At 41.5% G+C, this 17,008-nt stretch overlaps 1 protein-coding gene across 1 annotated transcript in view; it reads right to left on the bottom strand.

Moving 5' to 3' along the window:
* The window catches only part of LOC123952716 (ras and EF-hand domain-containing protein), a 75,002-nt gene that overhangs the window by 34,019 nt on the left and 23,975 nt on the right, over positions 1–17,008 (bottom strand). Inside the window, exons 2-5 of the mRNA XM_046022064.1 lie at positions 11,357–11,503; positions 7,750–7,840; positions 2,607–2,702; positions 587–664 (exon numbers count right to left, since the gene is read on the bottom strand). Of these exons, the coding sequence (XP_045878020.1) occupies positions 587–664; positions 2,607–2,702; positions 7,750–7,840; positions 11,357–11,503 (412 nt within the window). The remainder of the gene's footprint in view (positions 1–586; positions 665–2,606; positions 2,703–7,749; positions 7,841–11,356; positions 11,504–17,008) is intronic.

The raw sequence follows: 17,008 nt of genomic DNA, 5'->3' as shown, positions 1-17,008 counted from the left end.
TCCAATAAGAACTGAAATTTTGGAGACTCCAAAATTAACATTTTCAAGGAGAAAAAACAAATTCCACACATCAGGAAGAATAAATAAGAAGTTGGAAGGCATCAGTGGATGATATCCTGAAGATGCCAGTTTCTTTTTACAAGAAAGCAAACTCAACCAGGAAATGCAAGAAAAATTAGCAACTCTACAAGAAAGTCATAATCCAAATACAAAGCTAAGATATGGCAAAATTTGGAACTGATGTCACATTCCAAATTGACCATGAAGCTAGGAGCCTTCTCTTCTGAGTGGTATGGGGATAATGAATGGAGAGAAAGAAATGCACTTGCAGCAAGCTGGCTCAATTCTGGGCTCGGCAATGAGAATATTTAGAGTCCTGACAAAGGAAATGTTCCCTAGCATTCACCGCAGGTGGGAAATCATTGAGGATAATAGCCTGAATAACATGTTTGGTCAAAGGTACATCAGAGGCTTTCTCTCACTGCAGTATTAATTTCTCTCCATCCCCAGAACACCGATAACCAGCATGATCATGTCTAGACATCGAAGAGGAAATGTATTTCTGGAAATGAAAGGTGATTCGTACCATTGATAAATCATAAATTTGCTTTTTTAAGGCAGCCACATCTTCTTTTTCACTTAGGTGTTTTGATTGTTCTTCTAGCTGAAAGAACAAATAAAAGCTGTTCATGTACAAATTCATTTTGGATTGATTCAGTTAAGTTTATTAGTATCCTTGCATATATAGCTATAGGAATTCTAAAAGCCTTCAATTTTTAACATGATACAACTTTGTAAATCATTAAGCTACATATAATCCATGAGGATTTGAAAACTTGGTTTCAATAATTTAAGCATTTAAAAAGGGTTTTTTTTTTGTTTTTTTTTTTTTTGCTTAATGAATTTCCTTTGAAACAACTGAACAGTCCTTTTGGGAAGCCATTCAACTATTAAGCGACCTAACTTCACCTTCTCAGTTACACTGCATATGAGTCTGGACCTTTATATTCTCCTAGAAATTCATCTGTACTTAACACTTTCACCCTGTATTATAATTATTTACGAATGCCTTACCTCTCCTACCAGAGTCCAAGATTTTTAACAGCAGTGTTAGCATCAGATTCACCTTTTTTCAGTGATTCCAGTAAATGCTTATTAGAATAACTGAAATCAGTAACATTTAAGTGTGATAGGAAGCTAGTGACATATGCACCCAGACTCTATGGATACATGCCTGAGCTTGCTTTCTGGGTGACTTGTCAGTATCACCAGATTAAACCAGCTCAGGAGCATCTCTAACATGGACAACTAAAATGTCTCTCCTACAAAGAGCCGACAGCCCCTGGAAACAGTGGGGACCTGTGGGTTTCCACTACTGAGTAGTTACGCAGTGACCAAAATGAATACTAAATTTCATCACACTAAGTCAAAGCCGAAGTAATCTGATGCTGGACTTTATCATCTTACCAGATGCTTCTGTTAAAAGTTTTCACACAAGACCACGACTCTGCCACCTGGCCAGCTCTGAGAAGAGCCCTTGATTTTTTCAGATGCATGCCAATTTCAGAGAGGAAAAATGGGGCGGGGGGGGGGACTAGGTCCCTGGGGCACCTGGGTGGCTCAGTGGGTTAAAGCCTCTGCTTTCAGCTCAGGTCATGATCCCAGAGTCCTGGGATCGAGCCCCACCCGCATCAGCTCTCTGCTCAGTGGGGAGCCTGCTTCCCTTCCTCTCTCTGCCTGCCTCTCTGCCTACTTGTGATCTCTGTCTGTCAAATAAGTAAATAAAAATCTTAAAAACAAAACAACAAAACAAAAAACTAAGTTCCTCAGAATCCATGGCCTAGGGTAATGGCAGTCATAATCAATTTGTCATTTTTTCCATAGTTTAAGCCTTTAACATTCCCTCACGTAAATCCCCATCTGCTCTCTTATAAAAAGCCTCCCCAGCAGGCGGGAAGTCTGGTACAAGTGAGAAAGCACAAACTGCATAGCAAGACCACTCCATAGCTTATTAGCTTTGTGACTCGAGGACTCCGTGTCCTCAGCGGTGAAAGCAGCATATTCACCTCTCCTCAGAGAAAGCTTGAGAATTAAATTTAAAAATTGTGAAAAAGAGCTTATTAAACTATAAAGTCAGTAATGTCTCAGCTATTATGGTGAGGCGGGACAGTCAATTATTAATCCCATTTTACGAATGAGAAACGAAATGATAAGATAATGAAGTCAATTGTCCCAGGTGTAACTGGCAGAAAGTGGCAGAGCCATGATGAGGACTCTGGTGCCATCACTTCTGACAGGATCCCTCCTGTCCTGAGCAGAGTCCACTGAACATGTGGGCACTAAGGGTACCCGAGGAAGGAAAACTGGGGTTTGATGAACTGTCCAAGGGGTCAGAAATATTTATTAGACCTGTGCAGAAGAAAGGCTGCCCCTGAAACAGAAAATCAGGGACCTTTAAAAAACCATCTTTCAGGAAGCCCAGTTTGACTCTGAAATCTGATTCCAACGGCTGCTTTAATAGGATTCCCAATGTTTTCAGTCGCTAATAACTTAAACACCATGATATACTGAGGCTATTCCTAGAAGCCTCACTGCCACAAACCTACCTTTTTAAGTTTCTTTATTGTCACCTGTAGATCCCCTACTTCTGTTTCATACTGACGTCTGAGGTCACTGAGGGCTTCCTCAGCCTTACGTTTTTCCTTTAAAATAAAAGAAAAAAAAAGATTTTACTGATTTAAATAGGTTTTTCAAAACCCCACTGAGCGAGAAATGTATTGTGTCAAACTAAGGCTGATCCCAAGTCTCCCACACAGGGAGGGCGGGCGTAAACCAAGGGATAGTGCGAGTAAACCAAAGGGATGGCGGAAGTAAACCAAATGACTCTCGAGGTACAGCTCCTCTGGAATTGAAACCTGTGGAAGTGAAAGTCGACACGCACACATCACCTGGAGAGACGCCCCTAAGACTATCACTCATGTTGTGACAGGAGGCCAGGGAGCATCTATTAAGCAGTTCAATTAATTACTGCTGTTGTTAATTAAAAGACAGCAAGAGCCAAGGGCCCAAGTGCTTGCCTGTACCCTATCATGTCATCAGGACCCAGGAAGGTCCAGTGGGTGTATCCTTCTTCCAAGAGCTTACACCTTACCTGAATTCAAATCACATCACCTGCAAATTTCTACACTAAGTGCTTCTGCATGGGCCGGCTCTTCTCAGATGTATCCTGCCTGGATCAGAAAATGCCACGGGGCACACCAGGAGGTCAAGGGCTGCAGCTCCCAGGAGCCCAGACATCTTCAAATTTCCCTTTCCTCTTCACAAAGCATGGAACTTTACACCCTATGTTTAGAACTCAAATAAATTTTTATGTCAATAGCCAGTGAAATTGAGTGTTCAGATATGCACTGATATCTCCTATATGCCAACAGTCCTGAGCACAGAGGGAAAGAGCAGGAGCAATGAAGACCAACAGGCATCGTGGTGGGAGAAGAAGGAAGCAAAGATGATCTCAGGAAGCAATACAAGAAGAAACTAGCAGTGAGATGTGACAGGAAGTGAGTTGGGAGGTAAGGTAATGCCTCTCTCCAGGGGAGACGTGACCCCATGTCTGAACACCTGCCGGAGTTACACGGTCTTACATCCCACTTACTGACTGTCTAGCTGAGACAACTTATTTGAAGCCTCCATTTCCTTACTGGATTAATGCGAGGATTATATTAAATTATCCAAGTAAATTAAATAATCCATATAAATTAAATAATCCATGTAAATTAAATCTTCTATGCTTAGGAGGAAATGTATGGAGAAGAACAACATCTTCACTCATGGTAACCTTATTTTAAGCGAGTCTCTTGAGTTTATTCAGCTTTACAGGTGAGGAAGCGAGTGTTGCCCCCTCACAGGCTAATGAAGACATGAAGCCTCCCAATGAGCATTTACCTTGGACAGCCTTCCTGGCATCTTGGCAAGTCTTCTCGCTAAAACCAGCACTATGACGCTAAACGTAACAACTTTTATGGTGTAAAAATATTTGTTTCATAGCTTAATAAAGGAAATCACCACTATGTAGCTCTTTCCATTCCCAACCTGTCATGCTCAGACGCCAAGAGATCAGATGGGGGGTCGTTACAGTAACAGGTAGAAATGGTGGTGCTTCAGACCAACTCATCACAAACTTCCAGGAAACTGAAAGGGAGAGAAGCCTTCCCAACTCATTCTGTGAGACCAGCACTGGCCTGAGACAAAAATCAAACACATTAAGAGAAACCCACAAACCAATATCTTTTATGAATATGGATGCAAAAATAATAAACAAAATTTAGCAAAATGAATTAACCAAGATATAAAAATGAAAATACATCATAACTAAGTGGGGTTTATCCCTAGACTGCAAGTGTGTTTTAATACTTTAATACTTGAAAATCAATGTAATTACCACTTGATGGTCGAAAAAAAAGAAAAGCCATGATCATTTCAATAGCTACAGAAAAAGCATTTGATGAAATCCAACATTCCATTCCTAATTAGAACATCAACGCTTAGCCAACCAGGAACATGCTCAAAATTCAATAAGGGTCATCTATGAACAACATGCCACCAACATCATACTTCTTGTTAAGAGAGAGAATGTAGATAAGGATGTCTGCTCTCACTTTCCTTGTTCTAACCAGTGCAATAAGGAGAGAACAATGAAGTGATCATTCATGTCAGAAAGAGAGACATAACGCTGTCTTTATTCATAGATTATATAGCATTTACCTAGAAAATCTGATAGAATCTACTCAAAAAGCTACTGAGTGTGAGCAATGTAAACAACTATGATAGGGTATAAGATCTGTATGTAAAAATCAAGTGTATTCCTATATATTCACAATGGGAAACCAGAAATTAAAATTTTTAACAACATCGTTTAGAGTAGCATTAAAATTTCAAACACTTAGGAATGAATCTGAGGAAAGACTTATAAGATCCGTATGTTGTATAATACAAGACATTGCTAAGAATATTTAAAGAAGACCTAAATAAATGGAGGATACATCCGGTTTATGGATCAAATTACTCATTATTGTTAAGATGCCAATTCTCCCCATATTGATCTATAAATTCAATGAAATCAAATCAACCCCCAGAAGATCTGGGTTTTGCTTTTTCTGTTTTTGTTTTTAAGAAATTGACAAGCTGATGCTATGGAAATTAAAGGATCTAAAATATCCAAGACAACTCTGAAAAAGAACAAAGTTGAAGAACTAATATTACTTGATTTCAAGAAGTATTATAAAGCAATAGTCACCAAAACAATGTAATATTGGCATAAAGCAATCAATGGAACACACCAGAGAGCCCAGAAATAAAGGCACACAAATACAGTAAACCAACGTGGGACAAAGTACAAAGGCAATTCAATGGAGAACAAATAATCTCCAACAAATGGTGCTGGAACAACTGGATATCCACCTGCAAAAAATATGAACTTTGACCCACATCTTGCAAAATGGATCCTAAATGTAAAATCTAAAACAAATAAAACTTACAGAAGAAAACAGCAGAATAAACTTTGTGACCTTGTGTTAGGCAAAGATATTTTAGATGCCAAAAGCATGATCCATTAAAGAAAAACTGACAAATCGGACTTCATCAAAATGAAAAATTTCTACTCTTCAAAATACATTGTTAGGAGAATGAAAAGACAAGTCACTGTGTGGGAGAGAATTTTAAAATCAGAATATATAAAGAGCTCTCAAAACTCCGTAACAGGGGCACTTGGGTGGTGCAGTCAGTTAAGTGTCTGACTCTTGGTTTCGGGTCAGATCAGATCTCGAGGTCCTGGGGTCAGGCTCTGTGCAGAGTCGGCTTGAGATTCTCTCCCCCTCTCCGTCTCCCCTCTTGCTTGTGCTCTCTCTAATAAATAAATCAGTCTAAAAGAAAACTGTATTTAAATAAAAAATAAAACCCTGCATAATAAGAAAACCACCTAATTTTCAAAGTGAAAAAAAAGATTTTAACAGACATTTCATGGAAGAAGATACCCAGTGGTTGCCTGGCAAGGAGGGCAGAGGAGGGAGGAAGAGAAGCATGACAAAGGGGCCTGAGGAAACTTAGATGGTGGACGGATACACCCATTATCTTGACTGTGGTGGTGGATTCATGGAGTATGGGTACAGCCAGCGTTATCATATTCTGTAAATATGCAGCTCCTTGTGTGTCAATTCTACTTCAAGAAAGCCACTACAGTCTAAAATACTTATCTGGAGCAAGGGAATAACACCGTAGGGGCAAAAGGAGTCAAGGTCAGGAAAAGGTGAATATGGCCAGAGGACTGCGAGGGAGAATCAAGGAGAAGGGGAGACTTTCTCTAAGCTTGGCTGAGTTCAGGAAAATGGAAAGGAGGGGCAAAGAAAACAGATGGAGAGAAGGAAGAGCGATGATCATGCTGGACCAGAGCTGTGTGGTGCAGAACCACAGGGAGCCGAGCTGAGCCAAACATGAAGTTACAGGGTGTGGGGGCCCTGGTAAGGGCTCCAACACCAACCACAAGTCTGCTGGTTAAGAAGCAGTGAGACTGATGGCAGGAGAGCACGTGCGCTTGTAAGTGTTCGATGAAGGAATGAGCACACAGATTAAATGCACGGAGAGGGAAAAAAGGCAGAAAAAATATACATGATTTTCCTGTTTCTAGACTACAACAAATGGAGTGCTAACAGAAGAATGGGATCTCCACTGCACTAAAGCGGGCCCATGGACTCTGACCACTGACTCTGCTGAACATGACGTCCCAACAGTTACTCAACTTGCCAGTAAGAGATACGACAACGAAGAGACCCGAAGTCATATATGGGGTACAGCAGACCAAGGCAAAGAATCTGGAAGGACACAAAGTACGAAGAGCCACGAAAAAGGCTGGCCACAGCCAGGATGCAGGCCTCAGGCCCGGTGCTAGGCACTCACGTACATCATCAGGCTGGGCCTCCGTAAAGCAGGCTGGTGCATTACCCCATTCTAACAATGGCACCACCAAGGTCAGAGGTCCAGTTATTTTCCCAGGGCCACCTGCCTGGGCAAAGGCAGAGTCGGGAAGCACATTAAGGCCAATCAGATGCCAATACTCAGGCCCTTTCACTCCATCCTGCTGCCTCTTGGAGTTAACAGGGCAAATGAATAGAGAATGTCCAACCCAACATTAGCCTTAAAGGTAAGTCTATTTTCCATTTCCAGTAAACATGCATCACCCAGCTGTAGTTTATAAGGAAAAAAGACAAGTATTGCTTTTATGGAAATCGGTGAAGGTAAGCAAGTTTCAACCATAAGAGTTCACTCAGTGATGAATAAAAGTACTTTTTATTATAAAACACTGAAGTTCACAGACAGAATTTTAATTTCCCTGCAATCTAGATTTAAGGTTGGTGGTGGGCATGGTCAGAGAGACTGTGGTATAAAAGCTGAACCACCCTTCTCTACCCCAGGGGGGCTCTGCCTTCTTCCTCAGGCCTCCACTCTCACAGCACCTCCACAGAGAGGTCCCTGAACCGCCGACCTCTTCTCCCCATCGTTGCTGACCACACTTGCTCTTTACTCATAGCTACTGAAATTATCTACTTTATTTGATTATTTATTATCTCTCTCTCCCCTTGCTCTACCCCCAAAACCACTACCAAAAATAGCCCCATGGAAAACCCTGCCCAGTGCCCGGTCTATAAAAGGCAATCCATCGGGAATCGTGGAAAGAAAGGGCCAATCCCACAAACTCACATCTTTACGCGTCTTGTGTTCTGCTGCCTGAATCCTCTGATCCATTTCCTCTTCCAACTCACTCAGCTGCATGGCTGCCTTGTCCTGGGCTCTGAAATTCAAGAGGGTGCACAACTTTTCACTGCAACATGCAGAGACAACTTCAACCTCGTCTATCTCAACCCCTATCTTACAGATGAGGAGAAACACACTATTTTAAAGAATATTCCCTGTTCTTCCATATAATAAAACAGGATTGGCACTTTGACCACTTGGGTGTAAAATAACATTAAAACTAGATATTTAGTAAATAGTATAAATTAGACAAAATAGTGTTAACCTAGATTGTGGCGAAGAACAGCTAAAGATATCAAATCACTGGGAAGCTCTTGATAAATTCTGAAAATCCTTTTTGCTCCCATGATTGAGTGACAATCCTGGACCAAAAAAAAAAAAAAGAAAAAGAACCCCATGGCAAATAGATCTTTGGATAGAATTCTGAAATGCTTTATAGAAAACACACAATGTTAAATGCTATGGTTAGAAGGGGAAAAAAAGGAATCTCAACCATTATTTCTAATCTGTGTCCTAAAGTTCTAGAATAAAACTAGTCTTTACATTGTAGAAAAATTCTATTTCCTTTACTAATGTTGTCCCTAAATTTCCTCTCTACAGATGCAGAGCACACTGATTTGCCCAAAAGTTAGAAATGGGAACATGTCATTGAGGAGAGTTCTGGCATAGTTTTCCTGAGCAACTGGCTAGTATGGAGACATCTGTCACTCTACAATAGTCAAGGCTGCAGATTAAACCCTAAAAATGTATTTTTTATTCTCTCTCTCTGATGTATGTCCGATTATCTAAGTTTCTCATTCATAAGTCTTGCCTATTCAACTAGATGACAGAGCCGCCACGGGATTTAGAGGGTCAATGACATGACATTGATAAAAAGTAGAGAACAGAACGTAACAGAAGATGTCCTGTCTCCCAGTTTGATGGCTCTGGGATGCCATTTTTCCTGCTTTCCACTTGCTGGTTCCCTTGTAACACGGTCTGTGCATACATTACTTTAATTTCTATATAAATTTCCAAGTGAGTCCTGAGGGGTGGGGAGAAGGCCCCAAAACAAAATTCTGAGTGACTTACTGCTATTTTCCCCTTGTGTTTTCTTCATTCTTACCTGACAGCCCACCTGAAGAGATGTTAACCTCATTTGGAAAGTTAGCTATTTCTGGTTTGTTTATAAATACCTGCTGTCTGACATCTAAGAACTACTTAAACCACAGAAAGTTTGTTTGGTTTGCTCAACTCTGGGACTATAAAACAGCCAAGACCCACATCCCTCCTCCCCCTATTACCGTTTTTCCAACCACTCCTTCTCGATATCCAGGACTGCTCCTGAATGTATTCTTTCTGCCCTCCTCACTTCTGAGCAACATTTTTTTTTTTTTTTTGTAAGTCAGGTATAAGTCTATAATGACACCGTGTTTGCCCCAGCAATTCCTAGCTCATAGTGAAATGTCTGGTGTGATGAAGACTATCCACTCTATCCTAGTCCAGGGCTCCCATCCAGACACTGCCCATCTTTCAGGTCCAAGTGCAGAGTGAAAAGATAGAGATCTGCCCCCATCCACAACCCCAGGTGAAGGTGATGGTCCTCAGCTAAGAACGCAGGAGAACTTCACAGTCACCACGGAAGCACTTCAGTGAGGTCTCTGGTAGTTGGGACAGAGCCTGACTTTGGCTCCCACTCCAACAGCTGAGAAGCAGGGAGGAGAGAAGCAGGAACACAGCTCATCACAGGTAAGACATTCCCTTTGCAGAGGGACATCTCATGATGAGAACATGAAGAATGACATTCTTTTTTCCCTTGTGGGTTTATATGGTACTATCCTTAAAGGTCACATATAAATTCGTGTGTGTGTGAGCACATGTGTGTGCATGGAAGTTTGTTTTAACAGGTATTCCTGGACACTCTAAAAACTCAATAATTGGGTCTGTGAATCACCCCTAGTTTACAGAATTTGGAGTTCATAGGACCGCCCAACTCTCCTACTTAAAACCCCTAGAAGACAAATTTGAGAGAAAATTTCAGAGTCAGGAACAGAAATGTTCATGATACCTCTACTCTCTCACATGACTCCAGAACTATAAAAAGTCCTATGTAGCATCAGTGTTTGAAAGCACTCCTATACTTTAATTCCCTTCACTTAAACTCCAAAAGGTTAACTAGATAGCTTGATCATCATGTGGAAGGAAAGAATAAAGAGACCGAGGCATACCCTCTCCTGCCCCTTGCAGGTGGGGTACATCATATCAAAGGGGCCTTTACAAGTTCTGGGCAGAGGCAAGCAGGATGCGCCTCACATTCAGAGACACTGGTGAAATGGCCACCACGAGAAGCCACTAGGGGGCAGAACAGCCAGGAATTACAAGAAACAAAAATGCTCTCTTTCCCCCTAAAGCCAGAGCACTGCAGTCCTTCTGGGGAACAAAGAGGCTGATGTTTGGACTGTAACACATATAATCCCTTCCTCTGCCCTGGGCTGCTGGTCAGACCAGTAAGATATCCTATGTAAACCAGCTACAGCTTACAGAAAGCTGTAAGCCATAGGACAGTATGGGCTTACAGCTTTCTGTCTTCCAGTTCAGGCTGGGTGAGGAGGGCCGGAGACAGGAAGAATCCCACCACTGAGCACCCACTATGTGGTCAGCCTGGGGCGGGGAGCTCCACCCAGGACATCATCTCCTGGCCCTCCACACCCTGAGAATGTGGACATTTACAGTCTCATTCTGCAGACGCAGGAACCTGCCCAAAGTCACACACCAACCCATGACCAGGCTAGGCTTCAAGGGCTGTCCTGACTGCATCTCCAGATGAGACATTTCCGGTAGGCTTCAAGAGGATGGATATACAGTAACAAACCTGTCAGAATGGTTCTGTACGGAATCATTGGTCTTGAAAAGTTTATAGAATAGGATCACGGTGACCTACTGATGGACTGCTGGCTGTTCTTACAGCGTCCTGCCCGACTCAGCCTACATGCTGGCCCAGCTTAGGAAGCTCCTGATGCTCGAGGTTCAGGAAGTCCACCCACATCATAATGGGATCGTGCAGTTCAGTCCACATGCCTCCTGGACACAGAGCCAGTTAAAGGACCTCCCCATACCACTCAGAAAGGAATGGCTTTGGGGCACCTGGGTGGCTCAGTCCGTTAAGCATCTAACTTGGCATTTTGGTGCAGCTCATGATCTCAGGGTCATCAACTCGAGCCCTGTGTTGGACTCTATATCTGCATATGAGTCTGCTTAAGATTCTTTCTCTCTCTACCCCTCTGCAACACCCCCACTCACATTCTATCTCTCTCTATTAAAAAAAAAAAGAAGAAGAGGGGTGCCTGTGTGGCTCAGTCGGTTAAGTGTCTGCCTTCAGCTCAGTTCATGATTCCAAGGTCCTGGGGTTGAGCCCCATGTCAGGCTCCCTGCTCAGCGGGAAGCCTGCTTCTCCTTCTTCCACTCCTTCTTGTGTTCCCTCTCTAGCTGTCTCTCTCTCTGTCAAACAAGTAAAGAAAACTTTACCAAAAAAGAAGAAGAAGAAGAGGAAGAAAGACAGGAAGGACTTCAATACCTCTTCACTGCAATGGCCAGGTTTTCCATTTCTGTGCTCTGTAGTTTGATCTCACGGATAAAGTTCCTTATAACATGCTCGTACGACTGAATTAGTCTTGGCTCCACAAGGTTGATGTTTAGATACAAGGTACTAACTTGCTCTTTTCTGCCAAAAAAAATAAATAAATAAATAAAATTAAATTAAATTAAAAGCTAAATTAAACAAAGTAAAAAATAAAAAGGTAAATTTTTAGAAAAGCTTCAGGAATGAGACATATAAGAACCAAAAAAAAAAAACACAACAATAATAGAAGGACCAGAAAGGAAAGAAGAGCAGGCAGGCAGTGATGCTGTGGCACTACTCTCCGCACTACTTTTTTTTTTTTTAAGAATTTATTTATTTATCTGACAGAGCGAGAGGAAGAGATCACAAGCAGGCAGAGAGGCAGGCAGAGAGAGAGAGGGAAGCAGGCTCCCCGCTGAGCAAAGAGCCCAATGTGGGGCTCGATCCCAGGACCCTGAGATCATGACCTAAACTGAAGGCAGAGGCTTTAACCCACTGAACAACCCAGGTGCCCTCTCCGTATTTTTTAAATGGAACAGCAAGTTTATTATTTCCTAGATGTATTGAGGTATGACTGATAAATAAAAACTCTCTATATTTAGGTTTCCCAGTCATGATTTAGTGTTAGAAGATATAGACTGGTGAGGGAAGAGAAAGGCATAGAGAGGGATTGACAGGAAGGGGCATTTTTTTTTTTATTACTGTAGGTATTTTTTTTTAAAGATTTTATTTATTTATTTGACAGACAGAGACACAGTGAGGGGGGGGGAAAGGAGCAGGAAGGTGGGAGGGGGAGAAGCAGAATTCCCGCTAAGCAGAGAGCCCGATGCAGTGCCCAATCCCAGGACCTTGGAATCACCACCCGAGCCAAAGGCAGACGCTTAACGACTGAGGCATCCAGGCACCCCTTGCAGGTACTTTTTTTAACAGAAAGGTACATGGGGACATCTGATTGGCTCAGCTGGTACAGCATGCGACTCTTGATCTCAAGATCATACGTTCAAGCCCCACACTGGGCATGGACCCCACTTGAATGAATGAATGAATGAATAAATAAATAAGTAGAAAGAGAAATAGAACTTGAAAAAAGAAAGGTAATAAGAGGTACAGGAAAAAAAAGTAACAATTAAACTGATGAATAACATGTTCCACTAATCACTGATAAGACATATTTCAACCTTCATGATCATAAGAGTGAATGTACCTGTTATTTTATGGTCAGTTAAAAATTACTTCATATAAATTCACATGTATTTATATGTGACAATCCTAGCTGTCATTACTAACTTTTATTAAAAGACAGATATTCCAGAGTCGTTTCAAAAGAAAAACTGGGCAGCTCAACTGCTGGAGGACAAAGGAGTGAGTCAGTGGGGCTAGCAGTGCTCCTGATTCAAGTTCAGTGGCTGATACCCTACGGGTACAGAGAGAAGACTCTGTGAAGACACAGGAAGGTGGCCATGCAAAAGCCAAGGAGATAGACCTCATCAAGAACAAACCCTACAGGCACCTTGATCTGAGACTTCTAGCCTCCAGAACTGTATGAAAATAAATTTCAGCTGTTTAAGCCACCAGTCTGGTATTTGTAACTAGAAATTCGTAGGCAACCACAGCAAACAACAAAAGGTCCAACGTCCCCGAGTGACTTAGTGGCAGAGCTGGGATTCCACCCCCTGTCTGAAGCCAAAGACCACATGATTCGCCAGAACGTTATTTTGCTTCCCAATTGTGTTAAAGCATCTGAGCCGTGGCAGAAGAAATGGGATCCAAAATTAATTCACAGAACTACAAACCCCTGAAAAATATGAGGTGTATATTAACCTAGAGGCTTAGTTAAGCATGGCCTCAAGATGTGTCCGTGAGCTATAAACTCCCCCAGGTTTACGCTTATAAATAAACTTCTCTGTCTGTGCAGAGGCCAATTATGATTGAAAAGAACTGCTCAAGTGAAATATTATTAATAAAGCTGCAGGATTAAGGCACTTTATTTGATATAAGATGCAGGATGTGGCCATCATCCTTCCCATCAGAGCTGAATACAAACACTAGTTGCAATAGTGAGCTGTATTTACTGGAGCAGTGAACAAAACAAAACAAAAATGCTCTTGGACTTTCCCATGCAATTTCAATGCATAACAGGATTATTAACTTCTTGCCTTTTGTCAGTTACTGATCACTAGCAAGATACAAAACATAAAAACTTTCTCCTTAATAGGAACCTGCCTGTCAGAGATGGCTATTAAGATACTGTCACCTAGAGTCCTTGCTTCTTGACTAAGAGCCCAATAAAATGTTCACAAGTAGAGGTCACCAGATTTCAGGACTTTCTGCAAATTTCAAAAATAAGAAAGAAACACAATAATTTATAAAACTTTTGCTGGTCTTGAGATTATAGAGTTTCAGAAATGGTATTATGAAAAGTATCTGCCAGATATTTTAGCAGAAATATGTGATTATGGTTAATCATTGTGCTATAGACTACATGAATACTCATCTATCCTGCTTCCTATTACAGGCACACTTCCCAGAACACCAGGCAGGTAGATGAGGGTCATGTGACTAGTTCTGGTAAATGGAACAGGAAGAGAAATGGTATGTTGGCCACTTCCACACTTGTTCCCTAAAAGCTTCATTATATTCTAAGCTTCTATTCATTCATATTCTCCCTCTTTCTCTCTCTCTCAGCATCTCTCCCTCCAACCCCCTTCCCGCTCCTTCTCTACCTCCCTCCATCTCTCTTCCTCATCCCCACAGCTGAAGTGAAGAGTTCCAATATGGCAAAGCCATGCGAGAGAACATGCTTGGCTTCCTGAATCACCACACTGAGCTTAAGTGCTCAGCAGGGCTGTCTGACCGCCTCAACCTGAATGATATACAAGAGAGAAATGTTTGTATTTTGTAAAGCCACTAGGACTTGGAACTTCTTTGTTACAGTCAGTTTGAACTTAAGAAAATGTTGGCATAATAGTTTCCTATTTTGTTTTTGGGTTTTTTTTTTTAGTTATCCTCTTCCAGATTAAATTACTTCCTCATCTTTTTCCTGGATAGCTTCTTAACTACGTAAAAGCTTCGATGACCAAGGTAAATCTTTAGCACCACCACCGACTCTCTCTCAGGGAACAAAAGACTACTCAGAAGCATCCTATACTGAGGCAGACACTTACTAGGCACCTTACATATGTAGTCCAGGCAGTGATCCAGAAGTTACATGCACTAGTCACTTAATCCTCACGGCAACCCTACAAAGAAGTTATCACCAGCATCCTGTTTACCAAAGAGGAAACTGAGGCAGAGACAGCTAAATACTATCCTGGTAGCAGAGTCAGGATTCCAGCTCAGCCCATCTGGCTCCAGAGTCTAGCTTCCCATGGAAGAACTAGCCCTTTGTGCTGAAACTAAATACTGAACTGGTCTTAGGGGCCCCAAGGGCATGTTTCCACTTAAGAAACTTTAACATAACAAGATTTTTTAAAAATTGCTTTGGAGGAGGTTATGCATTATTGCTGCAAGGATTGTCCACATTACAAAGGGTCTCCTTTAAATAATGACTGCATGATGAGGATTAAAATGAGGTAATCTTATAAAATTTGGTTTACCTACAGCTATATGGTTGGAAAGCACTATTGCAGACATAAGACCCCCTCCCACTCTCCCCAGCCCCCATATATCTGTGTATTTCATTTGGTCTGTTTCCATGAACCTAGAGAACCATATGGATTATGCCAAGAGACAGCCAACAGAACATACTTAGCTATTCTGACATCTGACGGAGAAAACAAAACAAAAATTTTAAAAAACCACCTTACTGCTGCAAGAGATGATACCTGGTCCCTCTCTGTGAGCTTTAAATGCTATGCCTTACCCAAGTAGCCAAACACATGTGGGTCCTTCTGCTCAACAGACTTGGTGCCAAGACAATCTTTGTTCTGCTCCTAAGAGTGCCACAGGCACGGCCTCCCCCGGTGTCCTTGCTCCCCACATCAAAGGTTAAGCAAGCAGAGAATGCACAGTGCCTCACACACAGCTCTGTTTCCTTCTGGCCTGACCCCAGGTGGCACATGTGAGGACTGAGAATCGTGCCTTGTGGTGACAAGGACCAAAACGCTTTTGATTCACTGAGTCTGGGGCCTCATCTCACGCAGTTACATTTGATTACAAATGCCACCCAGAGCGGCTTACAGGTGCATTTGACAAACACTAGGTAAAAATTAAGGGTCAAGCCATAGGTTTTAGTCAATCAAGACAACACACATTCTCTACCCTTCTGTGCCAAGAAAGTCTCTAATACTAAACATAATCTAATTTATGTCTGAAGGAAGAGAGTGAATGAAAGGCAGAGAAAGACATCAGAGAAATACAGATCAGAGAAAAACACACCCTGAATTACCAATTAGATTTAGACATTTAAAACCTGGGCCTATAATATTACGCAGCCATCAAAAAAAAAAAAAGGAAAGACATCTTTCCATTTGCAACAATGTGGATGGGACTAGAGGGTATTGTGCTAGTGAAATAAGTCAATCAGAGAAAGACAATGAAGAAGAGAATGAAGACAATGAAGAAGAGAAAGAAATCATATGATCTCACTCCTATGTGGAATTTAAGAAAAAAAAAAAAACAGGGTCATAGGGGAAGAGAAGAAAAAATAAAAGATAAAACCAGAGAGGGGGAAAAACCATAAGAGACTCTTAATCACAGAAAACAAACTGAGGGCTGCTGGAGGGAAGGGGATGGAGGGCTGGGGTAACAGGGTAATGGACATTAAGGAGGACATGTGATGTAATGAGCACTGGGTGTTATATAAGACTGATGAATCACAGCCCTGTACCTCTGAAACAATAATACATTATGTGTTAATTAACTGCATTTAAATAAAAAAATTAAATTAAAAAAATCTGAGCCTATGCATCTCAATTGATAAACTACAAGATGATTTGTTAAAAAAAAAATAAAGACAGTAAGACAGTGGGGGTGGGTAATTACCGATGAACAATTCACAACTTAGAATTTTACAATGGTCCGGGGGAAATAAGCATTTTAAGTCACAAATATTCCCACTGAGGCTGAAAAGGCTATTACATGAACTTAGAAGAAAAACAGGTCCACTTAGGATGTGTACAAATTATAAAAGGGTGACATATTTTCACAGGATTGACATTTACTATATACAGATAGAGCTACATCGATGTGTATACACTGGAGTAGTGCTGAGAATGCCTGGACACCTCAGCTCTACAGACACCTCTGGGCAATAGTCGAGCACAGACAATGCTAAGGAGCATGGTGACCCAATAAGATCATTACGAAAACTGTCTCTTAGATCCCGAGTCTCGCTGCGTTAAGCATTAAAATAGGGGGCTAACGTAGTCATTCAAACATAAGTCAATTAGATCTAAAACTCAAGACAGTTTTCTACGAACAAAAGCTAACAGTATAAAGTACCAATATCTGCATCATCCTACACCAGTGTCTGGCATAAGAAAACTGACATTATGACCCCACCATCTGAGTGCAGGAAATTAAAACATCCATGCCACCTAAGGCATGGATGCTAGATCCTGGAAGTAAAATGTTAAGAAACAGACTGGGTTCCTTTCCCCCATTATA

Source organism: Meles meles, chromosome 11 (genome assembly GCF_922984935.1).
Source record: "Meles meles chromosome 11, mMelMel3.1 paternal haplotype, whole genome shotgun sequence".
NCBI classification, from domain to species: domain Eukaryota; kingdom Metazoa; phylum Chordata; class Mammalia; order Carnivora; family Mustelidae; genus Meles; species Meles meles.
The sequence above is the reverse complement of the archived record's forward strand: the minus strand, read 5'-3'. Positions and strand labels throughout refer to the sequence as shown.